This window comes from Erigeron canadensis, chromosome 2, assembly GCF_010389155.1.
Source record: "Erigeron canadensis isolate Cc75 chromosome 2, C_canadensis_v1, whole genome shotgun sequence".
In the NCBI taxonomy this organism is placed as follows: Eukaryota; Viridiplantae; Streptophyta; class Magnoliopsida; order Asterales; family Asteraceae; genus Erigeron; species Erigeron canadensis.
The window spans coordinates 42,806,444-42,826,471 of NC_057762.1; the positions used below are offsets into that span (position 1 = coordinate 42,806,444).

General features: G+C 32.6%; 4 protein-coding genes across 4 annotated transcripts; 2 read left to right on the forward strand and 2 right to left on the reverse strand.

Moving 5' to 3' along the window:
• Window positions 1-2,460: 2,460 nt before the first annotated feature.
• Window positions 2,461-4,586, forward strand: LOC122588307 (pectinesterase-like). Its single transcript, XM_043760420.1, has 2 exons — window positions 2,461-3,598; window positions 3,850-4,586. The coding sequence occupies exons 1-2, from the start codon at window positions 2,461-2,463 to the stop codon at window positions 4,584-4,586; spliced, it is 1,875 nt and encodes a 624-aa protein (XP_043616355.1).
• A 2,199-nt stretch (window positions 4,587-6,785) lies between these two features.
• On the reverse strand, window positions 6,786-9,757 carry LOC122589458. Its single transcript, XM_043761750.1, has 2 exons — window positions 9,468-9,757; window positions 6,786-7,068 (listed from the first exon to the last, which is right to left on the reverse strand). Exons 1-2 carry the CDS (start codon window positions 9,617-9,619, stop codon window positions 7,008-7,010), a joined length of 213 nt encoding a protein of 70 aa, XP_043617685.1. The 5' UTR covers window positions 9,620-9,757; the 3' UTR covers window positions 6,786-7,007.
• A 4,189-nt stretch (window positions 9,758-13,946) lies between these two features.
• LOC122588478 (GDSL esterase/lipase At3g48460-like) lies at window positions 13,947-15,777 on the forward strand. Its single transcript, XM_043760605.1, has 2 exons — window positions 13,947-14,586; window positions 15,165-15,777. Exons 1-2 carry the CDS (start codon window positions 13,975-13,977, stop codon window positions 15,669-15,671), a joined length of 1,119 nt encoding a protein of 372 aa, XP_043616540.1. The 5' UTR covers window positions 13,947-13,974; the 3' UTR covers window positions 15,672-15,777.
• A 376-nt stretch (window positions 15,778-16,153) lies between these two features.
• LOC122588479 (E3 ubiquitin-protein ligase AIRP2-like) lies at window positions 16,154-18,919 on the reverse strand. Its single transcript, XM_043760606.1, has 5 exons — window positions 18,703-18,919; window positions 17,348-17,510; window positions 16,954-17,020; window positions 16,613-16,847; window positions 16,154-16,512 (listed from the first exon to the last, which is right to left on the reverse strand). The coding sequence occupies exons 1-5, from the start codon at window positions 18,819-18,821 to the stop codon at window positions 16,302-16,304; spliced, it is 795 nt and encodes a 264-aa protein (XP_043616541.1). The 5' UTR covers window positions 18,822-18,919; the 3' UTR covers window positions 16,154-16,301.
• Between the last annotated feature and the right edge of the window lie 1,109 nt (window positions 18,920-20,028).

Below are 20,028 nucleotides of genomic sequence, written 5' to 3' on the forward strand. Positions count from 1 at the left end.
ACTTCCGAATTTCCGACCCCAAATTTATGAGCCCAAGTAGTTTATTAATTTTGTATTTAAAAATTGTCACTTTTATAAAATCCGGCAACCGATTCATTTTCCAGCCATTGGCATTTTAGCAAGATTTGACAATAATTGGTTTACTACAACCTTTGTTTTGGCATATTTTGACAAGTTTTGGGATGAGAATCAACCGGCCACGTGGCACGTCTTATTCGATGTTCAACTTACCAAAACTTGTCAATGTGTCAAATTTTGGCACTGCACCCTTGCCTTTACTAATTTACTTAAATGTTTTAATTGTAGAGTGTATACATTCTTTTAAACATTTATAATTTTTTTTTAAACCAATTTAGTAAATTAATATCTACTAGCTAATTTTTTTGATAAGAAATAAAAATATCCAATCAAATTATGACAAGTATCAAGTATCAATGAAATATGTTAATTTTCTTAAAGTTTTTCTTTTGAGTTTTTTTCACTTAGAAAAATATAAAACTTAACCAAATAATCATCATCTACCACCAAATAATATTTTTACGTAAATTTAAAGTTTTGTAGATTGAAAAAGATGGAAAAAAAAAAGAAAAAGAAGATAATTATAATATTTTTACTTTCACAACTACACTTATCATAATATTTTACTATTGTTTTTCACAAGTTCACCCGTTATTATTGTTTTTATTCCACAATTTCTTTTTATTTTTATGTGTAATACTGTTGCATTTTAGAAAAGAATCAATACTTAACCGGTAAGTAAATTTATAACTTTTAAATTTGTCCAGATTTCTTTATCATCACTTTAAATGGTTTGGTGGGTGCTAATTTTGGTGTTTACATACGGAGTATAAACTTAGCAATGAAGTAAACATGTGATGAATTTGTTGGGTGCTAAATTTATCAGTTAACAGACCATTTTTTATGTAACTACTAACTTGCTAAATTTAGCACCCAACAAATAAATGTTTGGCCTCCATGATTTTCATGGTTTAAAAAAAGGTATATGAGAGGTTTTTCACCCAACATAAGTGTCTAACAGACTCATATTCTATTTCCCTAATAATAATGATCTATCTATTATATAAATAAAAGAAGATTTTGCTTACATCATTATTTTAAAAAGAAACTTAGTTGACATTTTTAAAAAATTTCTTATCACTTTTTTCTTTTTTACTTAAATGATTTATGACATCATTTATTAATTTATTTTTTGATTTTTTTATTTATTCACTAATATACAAGAAATTGGATATAATAATTAGTATATGCATTATTCACAAATGTTAATTATAGTACGTTTTACATCATAATTGTTAGCTGTTCAAAATAAATAAATTCATATTTACTAATTCAACATAATTAAAATACGTTAAAATTTTAAGAAATAGCCAAGTAATTTCATTTTTAAAATATTTCAATGTTAATACTTATAAGATGTATAATATCTATTATGTGCATATTTAGAGTGATAAATTAATGAAAATTCTTTTCTCATTAAAAATATATAAAAATTTTATACATTTTAATTTCAATCTATGTTGTTAAGCGTTTGTAAAAATATGACATTTTAGTATTATAAACAAAGTTGTATAACTTTTTGAAGCTTTTCTTTAATTTTTTTTTATTTTTAATGAATTATCATTATATTATTTTAAATGAATTATATATTAATAAATATGTAAATGAGTTACATGTTTTCTTTTATTTTTATAAAAATATATAAAAATTTTATACATTTTAATTTCAATCTATGTTGTTAAGCGTTTGTAAAAATATGACATTTTAGTATTATAAACAAAGTTGTATAACTTTTTGAAGCTTTTTTTTAATTTTTTTTTATTTTTAATGAATTATCATTATATTATTTTAAATGAATTATATATTAATAAATATGTAAATGAGTTACATGTTTTCTTTTAAGTCACATATATCTTTTATTATTGCATTACATGACATATTAATAAATGAATTTTTTTATGGCGCGTTTGGTTCGCGGAATATTTTTGGAAGAAATGAAATCTTTCATAGGAATTGGAATTTGAAGGAATGCAATTTGATGGAATGTTTTTGATTTTTTGAAGATTCAAGTGAGGGACGGAATGAGATTCCTTCCCCCATCCCAAGGAATGGAGATTCCATCAAATGAGGGAATGTTAACATTCCAACGGAATGTAATTCCTCCATCTTTAACCAACCAAACATACTAAGGAATGAAATTCAATTCAAATTCCATCAGATTCCATCAAATTTTATGAACCAAACGCGACCTTAGTTTATTCCATGTGAATAAATAAATTATCATTAATGGCAGGGGTATTATTGTCTTAAAAGAAAATTAATATGTGTATGAATAAAAATTTTCCGTGTAAATATCAGGACCCATTCAAATTAGATAACCAAATCAGTATCGATTTCCCACCATTCCGTCTTTTCTTCCTCTGTTTGTTCAACATTTCAAGAATGGAGAACTGGTCATCTTCTTCGCCATCATCATCACCATCATCTTCTTCTGTCACACCCATCAACAAAAAGTCGCCATCATCATCAACATCTTGGTCAATTCATGTAGTGATAACAGTAGCGTTAATCCTCATTATTTCACCATTGTTATTCTCTAAATCACATCACCACCACCATTCTTCTGTGTCTATACAAGAGCCACATTCATTTATCAAAAACACATGTACTAATATAACTCTTTACCCTTCTCTCTGTTTACACACATTCTCTTCTTCTTCTTCTTCGATTCTTGATCTCCAAGAAGATTCTGATAATACATCAACAAGATTGGTACTACTTCTGCATTTCTCCATTAACAAAACCATCAATAGCGTTACAAGATCACGTTCAAGATTGATAAATTCGTCTGCTTTTTCTTCTAATTCGAATTCTTGGGTTGATAACTGTATCGAATTGCTTGATCAGACATTATATGAACTTCAAGAATCCATTAAACGCTTGTTATCGATATACCCACCACCGTATGCCGCCATCAAGAACCTACTCAGTGCTGCCATGACTAACGAAAACACCTGCATTGAAGGATTCTCTTCTTCTTCGTATCGGTATTCGAGTCATGATCATCAACAACAGAAACAAAGTAGTACTGGTGGGCATCGTCTTGGCCTTCGTTATTTGCAGAAATCTTTAACACCCATAATGCGAATGATCAGCAACTCTTTGGCCATAGTCAACTACATCGAGCAACAGCAACAACGACACATTTCAACGACCCGCCTTCTTCTCTCCAATGGCAATGTGGGTATTGGTCTGAATAATCATGTACCGTCTTGGATGTCTTATGCTGACCATAGGAGACTAATGCAGATTCCACGTCCACGCCCCACAGTTGTCGTGGCCATGGATGGGTCTGGTAATTTCACTACCATCACTGCTGCTGTTTCAGCCGCCCCTAACCGAACAACCCCTGGTAACAGATTCGTCATTCTTATTAAAGCCGGCATCTACAATGAGAATCTTGTCATTCCCAGAAATAAGGTTAACATCATGCTTGTTGGACAAGGGATGAACTCTACTATTCTCACCGGTTCCAGAAACTTTGTTGATGGCTATACCACCTTCACTTCTGCCACACTAAGTAAGCAATCAATTCCCTTTTCAACCTATAATTTATGTGAATAATATATCTACAATATGTATATGTCACCAAAGGGCCTTAGCCTAGTGGTATGTGAGGTAACCCATAAACCCAACAATCGGTTCAAGTCCCATTTTGGACAAACCGTATATACTCGTGGATATGTAAGATATTTGTGTTTCTAAAAAAAGAATTGTTTGTGTATATGTATATCAGTATATGTGACTGTGAATGTGAATGTATATATGCAGCTGTTATTGGGAATAACTTTATGGCAAGGGACCTAACAATCATCAACACCTCTGGGCCTGAGAAGCGTCAGGCAGTAGCCGTTAGGGTCACATCAGACGCAGCCTTCTATCATTGTCAATTTATCTCCAACCAGGATACTCTCTATGCTCACTCTCTCAGTCAGCTATATCGTGAGTGTGCCATCCATGGCACGGTTGATTTCATATTTGGCAATGCAGCAGCTATCTTTCATAGATGTCTTATACTTGTGCGCAAGCCAATCCTTGGTCAGAGAAATGTTATCACCGCACAAGGAAGATTAGACCCGAACCAAAACACAGGGATATCACTAGAGTACTGCACCATCATGGCTTCACCAGAATTCTCGATTGCTGATAGGGCTAATTTCTCAACATTTCTTGGTAGGCCATGGAGAAATTATTCCAGGACCATCGTCATGAGGAGCTATCTAGGGGACATTATAGATCCCCAAGGCTGGTGTGCATGGGATAAATACAGCAACCTCAATACCATTGATTACATTGAATATATGAACTTTGGCCCTGGTGCGGATACAAAGAAGCGGGTGCAATGGGCAGGGTATCACAGCAATTCAAGTAGAGATGTTGATAAGTTCTCAATACAATCGTTTTTACCTGAAGCAAATGAATGGTTAAGGTCCACAAACTTACCCCTTTGTAGTGGTCTTTATGCTAAAGACTGTAAAACAGGAGGCAACTCTGCAGAAGTTGAATGACCAATCCACTCATTCGCGTAAATAAGCTATGCAGATTTACAAGCACAACCTCAAAGCTGTTGTAACAAATTTTGTGAGTTTATAGCAGATGTGAATATGAATTCGGTACATTTTTGTTGGTGTAGTTTCCATCTTGAGAATAGAATATTTTACATATAAAATTACCCTTATATTGATTCACATCTTACATCTGCGTATACTGTAGAATATGCAGGCCCGAGCTCCCAAAATCATATATGATGAGTTTCTTTTACAGATAATGCACAATAACCTAATCTGACAACGAAAACAGTGTCCTGCCCTGATCATTCTGATCAGAAAAGTAGAAAACCAAATCACGTAATTCTAACTGCCAAAACAAGTCATTAGTATTCTGTATTCCTTTGATGCATGTTCCCTTTTGGGTCTCTTGGATAGAGACTCGCCCATAAGCAAGAACGACTGTGATGTTAAAAGGTTGGAAAGGGTCACCACCTCTTACCCAAAGAGGATAAGTGGGTTAATAAATCTATAAGCGGTCTCCTTCAGGCAAAACTAGAAGCCTTAATCCCTAATTAAAAGATAATGGCTTCTTTTGCATCTCTGTCGAACACCTGCCCACCCCAGCTATTGTAGCCTATGTACTGGTATTGTATTTAGTGACCATGTATTCACCCAAATAATATCCAATTCAGATGATAAAGTTGTATACAAAAATGCACTGAAATTACCATATAGTTAAAATAACGAAATGCAACCATGACACGATTATATGAATCCTTGATTAAATTCAAGATCAGTTGCCAAAGCTAACGATGACCTGAAGAGCAAAAACAGCAAATGTTGTAACAAGTCTTTGACCAAAAAATGTTTTAACTTTTAAGGGGTCTCTTGTAGAATGGGAGCAGACTGCATAGTGTTAGTGTGCAATTGTGCATCCATTAGTGCCCAATATGAAAATACTTCGATACGATGCACCCATATGAAATATATAGCTATCAAATACTATAATTTTGGAAGTTAACTAAGGGAAACAACATAAAAAAATTACCAAGAGAACACATATATTCAAATATTATATTTTCAAACTAATACCTGCCTTACAGATGTGATCAACTCAAGCCAAGCCCATATCTCTCAAGTGGGTCTTCATAATCCCTAATTCTTATGCACCATATAATGCTGAGCATACTTTGAAGAGTTATGTGATGCTCAGTACAAGTTGGATTGGTGACAGACCGATAGCAGGGCTAAGTGATATTATACTATTGAAGTATTGATCGCCTGCTTTTTATTTTCGGTTACAATTTACATTCTTTTAACTGTTATAGTAATCATGTGTGGCACCTTTTCAATGCATTCCGATATAGTTTGAGACTTGGCCACACGACTAATTATTTGGGATTTGGGACATAAACCTTGGATAAGGGTAGATCAAAAGCTGTTGGAATGCTTGATCATGTATATATGAAGTAGTCTCAACAAGCAGACTATTAAGCAGTATATATATAATGTCCTTAGCTTATAGGTTTTTTTTAACTTGTCCTTGATTTGTTGGGATGTTTAGTGAAGCGTTGTTGTAGTGTTTGTTATATTTCATTTTACCTATATGTTCTTTGAATATAAATTGGCAATAAAGTAAACCTTCACTATATAAAATAGGAAAATGTTAAACAAATCCCTTAGTCTTCACTTAACGTGCATAAAAAGATTGTACATTTTCGTATTAAAAGTCCACCCTTGAATTTTATGCTAAGTGTACAACTACTTAATGTACCTTAACGAAAGCCTTTAGGGCTTTGTTTAACAAAACCCAAATAAAATATATATGTAAAAGTGATGGATCTAAGCTTTGGGTTCAAAAGAAGAATCAAGTAAAAGGGGCGTCAGAACGCCATATAAGTAGATAACATGTTGAGGTCTTCAATATGATGACCACTAACACCTCAAACATGCTAAATTTTGCTGATACGTGCCTTTGGCTGGGAATCTGGGATTATGGTTATCAAATTATTTCGTACTTATTGCAACTTATATAAATATAAATTATGAGGGTATCTTAAAACGAACAGATGTTTTGAAGAAGGGGAAATAGGAACCAATTATGCAGTTTGGACACAGATTTACAAAGCCCCCTATATGAAGTTAGGTTATGTTTGTAAACTCATTTCAGGATAATGTTCATATCATGCGTTACGTGGTGGTGCACAATACTCAAAATTTCCTGACTAGTATGGGAATGTCATAACCTTGAAGGAATGAATTTGGTCTCAAAACAATTCACTTACCCAAAATGGAACTGAAGGAAAACTTTGACAATACACGCATATCATTCTAAATTTTATTAGTAGCAGCCTATGTATTATATTAAGATAAGCAGAAAGCTAATATGGACCAAATTCTCTAAAGGACGTGCCACCATGAAATTCCATCACACCATCTTTAATTATCCTTGGGGATATCTTTCTTCGGTAATTCCTTGGGTTTTGCCTTCTCCATTTCCCTACAAAAACCAATAACAAGTGCAAATAAGAGATCTGAGAAGCTGGATAAATTTATGAAACACAGGAAAATGTATAGAAATGATGCAGCTCATTTGAGATGGATTCAAGCATGGTTTAAAACAGTCATAACCTAAGAAAACCACACCAAATGGGACAGTAACCAAATACTCGTATAAGTCTGGCAAGTGGCAACAAATCAGTAACTTAATCACAGAAGTTACTCAATTACATATCTTATAAATATAATAAGCCTGAGCAACATATGCAAAGCATTGCATAAAAAAAGAGTCTCAGCATGGTTTTTCTATGTTGGAGTAAAGGAATTAAAAAAAATTGCTTCTATCTGAAGTTTAAAACAGTTAAAGGACAGTCATACAAAGTCCACTACTCCTTTCTTCCTCCCTATTCCACCCCAAGCACCCTTAATAGCTATCAAACACAATAACTAGAATTCCCAGTGGTTATACCAAGTCCACTACTCCTTTCTACCTCCCTATTCCATCCCAAGCAACCTTAATAGCTATCAAACGCAATAACTAGAATTCCCAGTGGTTATCTACAAATTCCAAAGATATAAACATCATCGACAGAATGATTGATTCGGCATACACTCACAAGGTTGCATAATTGTATCCTAGTCCGCAGGTCCCAGACTCAGTAAGTTGACATATAACATCAAATTACCATAGTGGTAAGTTTGATCACAACATTAATAATTATGAGTGTACATATTTGCATTCTTCATGTGACTTGTTTAAGAAAAGGAGTTGGTACTTTATGTTTCTGGAACAGAAAAAGTAGTACAGTAAAACCAGCACACAGGAAACAAATATCATGCTAATTTTGTGATCAGCAAGTAATGGCAGCCATAAGTCCTTAGAAGAACTGCCTATTTTATCTGTTAGTCAAAGTTATACTGTTATAGGATTTTTTTAGCCTTTAGGTATGCTTAAAGCTAAAGCTTGTGTACTAGAATTAGGGATCTAAGACAGTTAAGCATTCAGAAGTAAGTAGCTACTTTATTTCTTCATTGAATTAAGCTCTTATGCGGCATGCCTTAATTTTTTTAAGGAACATCAATAACTTTCATTAAAAGCCCAAAGTAGGGGCGAAGATATACAACAAAATTACAGAGGTTACAGGATGGAAGCCACTGAATAAAAATTTGGCACACTAAGAAACTACCCACTGTAAAAATGTTGAAACTGAAGAATAACCCAAAAGTAAGTGAACAAGTCACAGAACTTTAACCATAAGGTCTCTGATTCAATTCGAAAATGCCCATCCAGGGAAGGGGTGTAGCTATAGCTATAGTTGATCTAACGAATTGAGATCTCGCTAACAACCTCTGTCAGATTGATGAAAGACCTCTTATAAATTTCATTGTTTAAGGAATCCTAGGTGTTATTGGGGTAAAAGGATCACTAACAAGACCATGTATATTTCCTTTTGTTCCAACGAACAAACCTGCCACCCTGAGTGTGCAGTTGTGCGCTATCAATTAAGAGTGTTTTATGACAGACCCAGAGCTCCTATAAAACAGCAAACGGTGATTGATATTTTACCCCTGATTCTATAATCTTATCTTCACTTCCTTCATTTCAATAGTAATAGAAGGGAGTAGGTAAGATACAAACCCATGAGTCCGTGACCATGTAATATGCCAAAATTAAGCTTTGCCAGACTGTTATATACGTTTTGAGCTCTAAGGTGTATCATAAATCGTTTTACAGATTTCTAAGGGCGCGTTTAGTTGTGGAAAATGTTTTCTAATTTTATAGAAAATGAAAGGAGTTTTCGACATCTAGAAAACAATTTGAGGTTTTCAAATTTTGGAAAATGGAAAATGAAAAGTGGAAAACAATGAAAAAGTGTTTTTAAATTTTCCATAGAAAAGTGAAAAAGAGTGTTTTTTGTTTTCATGGAAAACATTTCTGGAAAACTATTATTTGAATGCATTTTCTGTTTTCCATGTATTCTTGGAAAACAAGGGGTGTTTTCCCCGACTAAACGCACCCTAACCTACTCAAACATACTGCAATACATTAATAGGATTTATGTTGGCATCATATAGATCTACACTGAAGTTTTCTATGAATATCACAACCTAACGGAGATTCTTCAGAAAAACATGCCCTAAAATCACATACAAACGATGATTCATGCTATTTCACTACTACTTTCTATATCTAAATTTCATGAAAAATTACTTGACAATTAAATCATAAACTGTAAAAACCCATAAACCTAGGTCATTTTTTTAAGAAAAATACTGTAACCTAATTGCAAAGTGAACAGATATCACATACGTATATACCTATGCTATATTAATAATAATAAGTATATATATAATGATAAATATATATATATATATATATATGTATAATAAACAGCATACTTAGCAGCAGTAGCAGATTCTTCTTCAAGCCAGTGACGAATTTGTCGGACGTTCCGTTTGAAGATAGAAGCCGATTGTTTAACATCGCTTCTCATCAGTAGTATCACCGCGCTCACTCCCGCAACTGTTAATATCAAGTTCGTTAACGCCATTTGATCTTTCAATTTTACCCTTCTTCTTCTTCAATTAAATAAGATGATTTTCTGTATTTCTTTTTTTTGTCTGTATATAAGGAGGAGTTTTTGGGAGTGGTGATTGTTTCATCGAAAGGCTTGAAGAAAAAGAAAACTAAAATTACATGAGAACATGTAAAAAGTTGCTTAACTGACCCTCTTACTAACTATGGTTACATTTTAAAACAATCCTTTTGAAATGCTTACATTTTGGTCTCAGCATTCTTTTCTTCATACGAGCATGTTACCCTGTATTACGACGGATATTATTGACAAGCTGTAATATAACACAAAAAAGGTTTAGATCGAAGGAGCATACTTAGTATTTTGATGTGTGAGAAAAGATAATGGGTAAGAGTAAAAGAGTAATATCGTATGTTCCAATTTTTTTAAACTTTCAACACATACCCTATAATTTTTATAAGGGTACGAGCATGGTACCCGCGCAATGCGGCGATGACGGTGGTGGCGACATCTATTGGTGTAGATAAAAGTATTTGATTTAGAGAGGTTGGTAGAGATATTTTCTAATATAATTGACTAATGGTGTAATTTAATATTAAGGGTTGATTGTGATTTAATTCATTAAGGGTATTTTGGTCAATTCGCATGTCCCATTTATGTAAAATTTCAACATAGGGGTTATAACTTTTATATAGTAGTATAGATATAGATGTTTACCAGTTTTGTAAGTGTCACAACTTTAAACTAATAGTTCGAGTATATAACCGGTATGAGTGACACTTCTTTTTACATATTTCATGCATTTAAAAATATATTATGTGAACAAAACACGCATCAAAAATATTAAAATTTGCATAATTTCGATCAATAATACATGTAAACATTCAATTGATCTTTTGTATATATTATTAAACTAAGTAAATGTTTAACTTGTTAGTTAACAAGATCCAAAAAAGTTATTTAATATGAAATTCAAATACATCTCGAAATTCTCATTTTTTTTTTTTCCATCTATGTTTGTTTCTTGAAGATTGTTTGATTGATTACTAAAGCTAGCCTAAATTATAGTCAATATTACAGTTACAACACATTCATGTTGTTGATCTACGTATGTTGATCACTATGTGATTGTCTTCTTTGATATTCAAATAGGAAAGTATGGTTGAAGGAAGATATATGTGGTGGACGATCATCAAGGCCTCAAGGGAAAGTATAAGTATTGTTTCTCACTTCGCAAGTCATTGATGAATTCAATGAAGGGATCAGATCTAACTTGTTGACTCTTTAACCTTTTTGATCGTTTGTAGTTTGTATTATGATAAAGATAAAAGATTAAAAGTTAAGGATAGTGATAAACTCACAACATATTTTTGTTACAAGTATCTACCTCAAAATATCTATATCTATACTTATATATATTATATAAAAATTCTATCCACATGTTTACAAAAAATGAGATATACAAATTGACCAAATTACCCTTAATGAATTAAATCACCACTAATTTTTTATATTAAATTACACCATTAGTCTCTTATATTATAAAATATCTTTAATTACCTCTTTTAAATCAAACACTTTTACATCAATTTACTTACACCATTTGACGTTGTCACCACCATTACCATCCGTCGCCTCCATCACACCGCCATCATCGTCGCCGCATGCACAGGTAACGTACTCGTAACAATGCATAATCAAGTTGACAACTAGTTAAAGTTGAAATTGATGTATTGGTGGTCAAAAGATAAGTTTGACATAACGGTAATGCTCTATTGGTATGATGGGATATCCAATAAAATTGCTAATGTATACGGCGACGTTTTGAAAGTCAGTTTTTTATTTATCTATATCGATTTGGTGACTAAAAGCAGTTCAAAATATTGAGTAAAAGACACAAAATTATACGTACAGCTTATGCTTATGCATATGATTATCATTTATACAAAAATGCCATCTAATTTATGCATAAACTCATCTTATTAAACGAGCAATAGTACCCGTGTAATGCGACGGGGAGATGGTGGAGGTGATAAGTCATAGAATGTGATAGCCAAATGCCTTAGCCGTACAGGCTCCGTACTCGAATTTAAAAATTTGTCAAAAGTATATCGAATGACATCTTTAATGAAAGAGCATAAAGTTTTAAGAACCCTCATACAATTTTTATAATTTATCGATATACGGTTTTTGAGATAAAAGATTTTGAATGAATTAGAGGAATAAAATGATTTATATGGATGAGAGAGAGAAAAGGAGTGGTTGAGATTTAAGCAGAGAGAATAAAAAATGAATGGTTGAGATTTAAGGGTATTATAAGTATATTACGTATAGTAGAGATGTTTAAATTAATGAATAAAGAATGCGGGTAATTAAGGTAGTTCAAATTATCTTTTGGAATTTTAAAAAACGACAAAATGCTTTATAAAATAGTATAGATAAACGATAACATATAATTTAAAAACTAGTAAAGTGGACATGGGTACATGACTAAAAACTCAGTATTTAATTTACAAGAATGAAAATTTAGATATCAAAAACCAGATTTTTACTAAACAAAATAGTCGTTTGTGACAGAAAAACTAACTGGACTAACTTTAAACCGGTTTTATAAAACTACTAGTTCTAATACGGTATCTATATGAATTGTATTATAAAGAAATTTGAATATGCCTCATATATGATTCCTGAGTATGAAATAAATTGTACCTAATGTAAACGGATTATAATGAACAGTAATGATAAATATAATATATGTTTATTTAGAGTTTTGAATTTACCTTAAAATTTACAATCACGTCTAAATCGAAACTTGTAAGCATAATTGATGACGGCAAATAGTCTTGTGATTTCGGATTGTAAACTCAATTTTTTTAAGTTTTCATGTTAATAACTTAGTATAACTAATATAAGTAAATAAGAGTTAAAGAGTTAACAAAAAGAGACAATTTTATTAATGTAAAAACAATGAATCAAATAAGGTTATAATTTGTTTTGTATTTATAAGTCAAGAGTTGTAGTTTAATTCTAATTCTAATAAGGAATTTGAATCAATATACAACTAAAAAAGATAACTAATTTAATTAAATAAATTAAAAGGATACGTGTCGATTAAGGATTACGTCATGTGTCGTTTTAATAACATGTCAATCCTGTTTTAGTTTATTGGTAGATTGTTTACCATTGAACTAGCTAGTCGACAGGCCGGGTAGCAATTTAACACGCTAGTTTGAACCTCTCAAAGTTGGAAACTTGGAATCACAAAAGAAACTTAAGCAAGATTGTATCATACTCGTATTTTTTATTTATAAACACATAAATAGCTAAATGTGACATATCACAATTCATATACTGTCCTAGTACAAAAAAGCCTTGATTTAGATACAACACATTATCAATCATGATATATAGCAATCCACGGTCTAACTTACTTAACTCCGATGCCAAAATGGTTCTAATTTTTATGCCAGATTAACCTGGCGATTGATCAAATTTGACATCGTTATGGTTGGCAAAAATTGAATTCGGCAACTTTCATTACACTTTTGTTATCGTAAGTTTTTGCCACTAGTGGCATTTTAGTGCACTTATATTAACCATCAGCTGCTTACTAAATTAGTTGTCATTAATGTGAACCTTGATGTACATAAATAGCAAAGGGTGTACCGTCTATTTCGTTTGCAAGAAACGCAACTCAGAACTCACCTCGTGTACTAAGTTTTCTATTCTTTTGTAAATCTTAATAATCTAACGTCCTTAGATTTCATCAATATTCAAAAAACCGTTGCAATATTGATATGCATACATACGGTTTTCATTTTTTTTGGTAACATAATTGACTTCGATTGATTAGTGATTATCTTTATTTACAACATTTTATTGGGTATTAACAAGATACTACTTTTTAATACCCTAAAGTTGGATGTTAAAAAGCCAAATGACCATTGTTTGAATTTAGCAAGATATATACACTTCTAGTTCTTAAAGTATGATATGTCGAAGTTACCATGCCCAAATTAATGAGAATATGAATATGAATGCCACGATATGATGAGCATTATAAAAACAACAAATTATTTAATCTTCACCGCACAAGTTGGTGGCAGGGTACGATTCATCATACAACATTCATAGCATCATAACCGATTTTTCCAACTACCTTTAACATATTTATTACCCCCCTCACTCTTCACCTCTCCATCCACATTATTTTTATATTTTACATTAATATATAATAGTAATAATGTATTGCGTACATAATACTATGTCTATACTATACTATACTAGTTATAAAAGCGTATCAATCATTTCACATTTTTCAAACTATAAAAGGCCATAAAACACTAGCATAAAAAATTCATCTATCAACCATGACATCTTTCACCACATTTGCCATCACCATCCTTCTCTTTACCACAATTTCGGCCATCCCAACCCCCCAACCATTTAAGAAAATCTATGCATTTGGAGACTCTTACACAGATACAGGAAACACAGCTTCTGCTAGCGGCCCTAACGCCTTCACTTACGTCTCAAACTTACCCTATGGACGTACATTCTTCCACCACCCCACTAACCGTTACTCAGATGGACGTCTAGTTATCGACTTTGTAACGGAATCACTTTCTTTACCTTACTTGCCACCTTACCACAACACTAAAGCCGACACCTCGCATGGTGTCAACTATGCTGTCGCAGGGTCTACTGCGATACCATATTCGTTTTTTGTTAAAAATAACCTTACTCTAGATATCCAAAGTCAGTCATTACAAAGTCAACTTGGTTGGTTTAATAATTTCTTAAATTGGCAAAACTGCAAAAGTATGAAAACAACTCCTAAAGAATGTAAGGCTGTGTTTGATGATGCATTGATTTGGGTTGGTGAAATTGGTGCTAATGATTATGCATACACTCTTGGATCTTCTGTTCAAAGCAAAACAATTCAGAATCTTTCTATTCGCAATGTTCATGGATTTCTAGAGGTAATTCTGTTAGCACATCATGAATTTATTCATCTATGTAATACTATAACACCATAGCAGATAACAAACCTCAAAATTTAACATTATTAAAGAGATTAACACACTTGTTTATATCGGGTTTAAACATCACTCCATTTCTACTTTCCAAATTCCAGAATATCTACAATTAAAAGTGCAGAAACACATTTTCTAGGTAACATGTAGCATATTATCGACCAACATCTTTTTGTCACATCTAATGATAACATTAAACACGTGTAACATTGTACTTTTTTTTTTAAAGCCAATGTAATATTGTACTTGATAGTTATTACACATACATAGCAAGATTATTGAAATACAATTATTTGGTTGGGAAATCAATTTATTAAATACCAATTGATTATAAAAACCACGGGTGTGGTCCTAAACATTGAACAACTATGGATTACATAACACAAAATTTTCAGTGAGTAATTAAGAACCTGCAGACAATGATTGATTAGGACATTATGCAGTATTTTATGTTTTAGTACTACAACAGCTTGTACTTTAAGCATCAAAGGTTGTACATTATTCTGAAGGATTTGTTTTGGTAGGCATTGCTTAACAAAGGTGCCAAATACATGGTGGTTGAAGGCCTCCCGGCAACCGGCTGCCTAACTCTCTCCATGTCACTCGCATCCGAGGCCGACCGTGACGACATGGGGTGCGTCGGTAGTCTAAACAAACAAAGCTATGACCACAACACTATCCTCCAAACCAAGATCCGAGACCTCCGGCAAAAGTACCCTGGCGCAGTCATCATTTATGCTGACTACTGGAATGCTTACCGGTCAGTCATCAAGAATGCACCTAAACTGGGCTTCAAGGAGCTTTACAAAGTGTGTTGTGGGTCGAATGGTGCTCCATACAATTTCGATGTCCTTGCTACTTGTGGAGCCCAATCTTCAAGCTCGTGCAATGACCCTTCTCAATACATTAACTGGGATGGGGTACACCTCACCGAGGCTATGTATAAGGTGGTCTCTGAGTCATTCCTAAAGGGTGCTTACACTCATCCTCCTTTCGGGTCTTTATTGAGCAGTAAAACATACTTGGGTTAGAATTGCTTAAAAAACAAATTTCCTAGTTTATATGATCAATGTATGTTTCTATGGTCTTAACATATGTAGGAGGCATCTATAAATGTTATTTCAGTGATTAATGTAACTTGGCTCTTTAACGCTATTAGGACCAACTACAAGTTCACAACAGAAAAGCAAAAAAATAAACACTACACGAAACGTAAGATATAATTCAAATGCCACAACATGCTAATGAAAACAAGTGACGCAAATAACCAGTCACCTTACTCTTCAAAATCACTGATTTAAGGTAATCTTTGTAGGCTATGACTCTACGAGGTTAACCTGTCTGATTTGACGGTTGATGTGCTTTGGAAATGTTATAACTTAATTAAAATTGTGATTGACAAAATACTGTGATGAAAATGTCAGTGTTAATGAAATCACGGTTGGTTGGAATTATGGAAGCCTCATGCTTAGAGAGACATTTCACTGTCACAGGGGGTAAAAACAGAGAAATGTGATTATAGGAAACACATTCTCTATTGTAAATGATGTGCATGTTCTACCTTGGGAATGTATGCTAATTTGCAGAAATATACTGCAAAATCAATGACGTTAAACTTACGAATATACAAGAAAAAAATTACCATTTTGTACCAATTCCAATTAGATCAAGTAGTCATTGTATACCAAGAATACAGCATCCGGGATGTCTTTAGGAAGCCTGTTTATGTAATTGTAGAAGCGTTTCTTGTCCTCCAATGACAGCGTTTTTTGGTCGACCACATCTTCTGTACACGGAAGAACCCATAAATCCTCGGAGTTCACTCTCTTCAAGCTTCCACGACAAAATGGGCAGGATACCGACCTCATGTTCCTGAATAAGTCTAATAGTTAGCCTAAAAATAGAGAAATGCCGATACCAAATATGACACATATTACTTAGCCTCATGTTCAGTATGACACATATTACTTACCAGTCATGGTAGCAATTGATGCACATAGCGTGGCAACAGTTTGGCAAAACCATCTTGGTGCAGGGTTCTAAGCATATACCACATTCATCTTCTCTTTCCATATCAGGATCTGAAACTTTAGTGTGTCTTTCTATTTTCTTCACGGGATTTGAGCCAAATGCTTGAATATCGTCTTCATCGATATCTAGCTCTAATGGGTTTGTACGTAGACGCTTAAGGGATGGAAGAATCACATCTGAAATTTAAATTGAGTAGGACTATTAAAAGCGACAAGAAAACGGCTATCATTCAAAAGGAATGGTTTTTTTTATTAAAAGTAAAATAGTTCAATTTGGAAATACCATAAAACTCTTTAACTGACGCCTTCCTCCCAAGAGACGTAAGCTTCAGCCTTTCATCTGGCAATACCTGCAACACAACCATATCTGTGATCACATAGCAACATTAAAATGATTTATAAGGGCTATTCATCTCTTGCTCAATTAGAACGGGTCAAATGGTATATATATATATATATATTAGCATGAAAAAAGAGTCAAATGGGTCAAAAGTCACTGCCTCACTGGTCACCCACAGTGTACTGGTAACTCCTAAATCATATTTTGTTCTTCGATTAGATCAATAATGAAATAGTATACTGTTGTGGTGAAAACTGTCTTAAGTCAACCCAACGCACACTGATTACTGATACCCAGATCGCTTATTTTCCCAAATCTAGTCATACACAATACTAACCTTGTGTACAACAACGTAGCAGAAACTCAGACAAGTTTGAAACAAACATGAACACGGTGAATTGATCCACTGGAGTAACAAAGATAAAAAGTATGCCATGTCACTGTAACCTAGCTCCATCCGGAGATAAGCACCACCTTTATCTGTAGGAATCGAAGCTGCCCTGCAAACAATGGATTAAAAACTCGAAAAATTGAATATTCTTGCATTAAGACAGCCATACTCAAAAATAAGCAAAGATGTATTTGTCACATTGCAACAATAACTAATTTATGTCAAACTAATTTCTCGTTCAAACAACAATTAATGACAGTTAGATCAAATATGTTGTATTCAATTGGGAATAAGATTCGTCTAGTCAACACGTTATGCAACTTAAAAAGCTTAATATATTTAGAGCATACAAAAATTTTGCAGTGAGTTAAGCACATACAAATAACAGCCTGCAATTATGATTTTGGCCTTCTGGGAAATATAAAGATTGCGAAGATGCTCCGAAAAAGAAGTTAGACTTGTAAAGATATTAAATTTTGGTCAAACAGTCAATTTGAAATCCAGAGCATACGATAACTTACTCAGATTAGAAAGAAAAAAATGGTTCTACATAGAATGATAGTAGGAAACGTCAAACAATTCAAAAGCTTTTACCTTTTCTTAATCTACCTAAATGCATGCCAATTTTCAATTTGAATCTCTTAGGTTTGACCACCAAAGTCAAACGATAGGAAAAGAGTTAGTCTAATTAACAAGTTAGTCATACCATCACCAAATTTATGATTGTTATCTCTGTAACAACAGTTCGTAAGCACTCATTTCGCATGTCAAACTGTATAACATATTGACAAATATATCGAAAATTCAAGTTTTTGACACCTGAAGCAAAAAAAGCCCACTTTTTTTCGCACATAATAACTTAACTATACAAACAAACAAACAAAACCCACATCAAGAAATTACTCAACAAAACTTCACCTAAAATCAGTAGATAAAGAAGAGTAATATACCCAATTTTACCAGAAAATCCATGTAAATAGACCCGTCATCTATCACTGGTTTATAAGGTCCGAATATAATACATACAATAACTATAGTCGAAATAAACATTAGCAAAATTTCAAAAGTATGATCCATTGATGCATAATTGCTGCATATGACAAATTTTTGGCATATAGTGTAATACATTTTGGCATACAACATATTTTCAGGCATAGTTATAAACAAAATAAAAAACACTTGGCAAAGAAAAACCCATGTTCACATGCCATTGGGAGAGTAAAAAAACTGTCACAAAAACACACACACATAAAAAACATTAAGAAAATATAAAGAATATGAGAGCGAAAAAAGGGACTTACAGCATATTAGCAAAGTGTATATCAAATTCAAGAAGTTTAAGTGAATCCATATAAGAGGGACTTGATGCTAGCTGATGATAATACTCATAATTATCATTACTGTTATTATTTTCCATCATCTTTTAATAATCTTTTTTTTATTATTATTACTGATCACACTCCAAAAGAAGAAATAACTGGAGAAATATATATAGTAGTAGAACTTTTAGTATTATTTGATGATGAAAATGAAAATATGAAGCAAGAAAAGTAGTTACTCTCGAAAAACAGGGTGAGAAAAGAGAGAAAGAGAGAGTTGTTGATGAATATTATATGAAAAAAAATTGAGATTTTGTTATCATATTTTCTTTTCTTTATAAAAAGGTCACTTTGGGAGCTTCAAACAGTTAATAATAAACACGCATTATAACGGTGAGATAGTGAGGCGATAGGTCATAAAGTGTGATAGTCAAATGTTTTAACTATATATGTTTTGCTTTCGGATTTAAAAATTCATCAAAAATATATCGAATAACCTCTCTAATCAAAGAGCATAAAATTTTAAGAACAACCATATATTTTTTATAATTTACGGTTTTTGAGATAAAGATTTTGAATGAATTAGAGGAATAAATTGATTTATAGAGGAGGGAGAAAAATAAGTAATTGAGATTTGTGGAGAGAAAAAAAAATAAGTGTTTGAAATTTCTTTTAAAGATATTATGAATAAGTGACATGGGTATTTTGGGGTTTTCAACTATAAAATGGAAATAAGGATATATTAAGATGGATATAAATTAGACATATCAAGTTCTTAATTTTAAGGAAAGAAACAATTTTGTTTTGTAAGGGAGTATAAAAATAACCCTTGAAATCTGAACAACTTAATAAAAAAAATCATCCATAGAAGTTATATGGAACCATTGTTTAAAATACTTTAAATGCATAAATTATATTATCGATTCCCTGTTCATTAAATTATATTCTTTCACCTTTTGTATTAATTACTTTTACATCAATTATCAACAACACTCACGCTACCTCCACCATCAACCGTCACCACTACATTGCGCGAGTATCGTGCTAGTATGATACTAAAAACGTTTTGCACAAAAAAGAAGTTAAAGAACTCTTACTAAACATGATATATAATAGATAGATACTCGCGCAAACACATAAGCTCCGAAGTCCAAACATTTCACTAAAGATGATAATCCAGGTTGTTGTTGTTTTCAAACATACAATCGGTATACGATATCAGAAAAAAATCTCATCGTACAACAGTGAAGCCTTGCATATATCCTAAAGATAATGATCTTCGTTGTTAATAACTGTTCTTGCTGTTAC

Coding starts and splice junctions, on each gene's coding strand:
- LOC122588478 (XM_043760605.1), top strand. CDS start 13,975: ATGACATCTTTCACCACATTTGCCATCACCATCCTTCTCTTTACCACA. Junction 14,587..15,164: donor ATGTTCATGGATTTCTAGAG/GTAATTCTGTTA, acceptor TTGTTTTGGTAG/GCATTGCTTAACAAAGGTGC.
- LOC122589458 (XM_043761750.1), bottom strand. CDS start 9,619: ATGGCGTTAACGAACTTGATATTAACAGTTGCGGGAGTGAGCGCGGTG. Junction 7,069..9,467: donor GAATCTGCTACTGCTGCTAA/GTATGCTGTTTA, acceptor TGGTTTTTGTAG/GGAAATGGAGAAGGCAAAAC.
- LOC122588307 (XM_043760420.1), top strand. CDS start 2,461: ATGGAGAACTGGTCATCTTCTTCGCCATCATCATCACCATCATCTTCT. Junction 3,599..3,849: donor CTTCACTTCTGCCACACTAA/GTAAGCAATCAA, acceptor GTATATATGCAG/CTGTTATTGGGAATAACTTT.
- LOC122588479 (XM_043760606.1), bottom strand. CDS start 18,821: ATGATGGAAAATAATAACAGTAATGATAATTATGAGTATTATCATCAG. Junction 17,021..17,347: donor GCTACGTTGTTGTACACAAG/GTTAGTATTGTG, acceptor GTTGTGTTGCAG/GTATTGCCAGATGAAAGGCT. Junction 16,513..16,612: donor ATCAATTGCTACCATGACTG/GTAAGTAATATG, acceptor AGACTTATTCAG/GAACATGAGGTCGGTATCCT.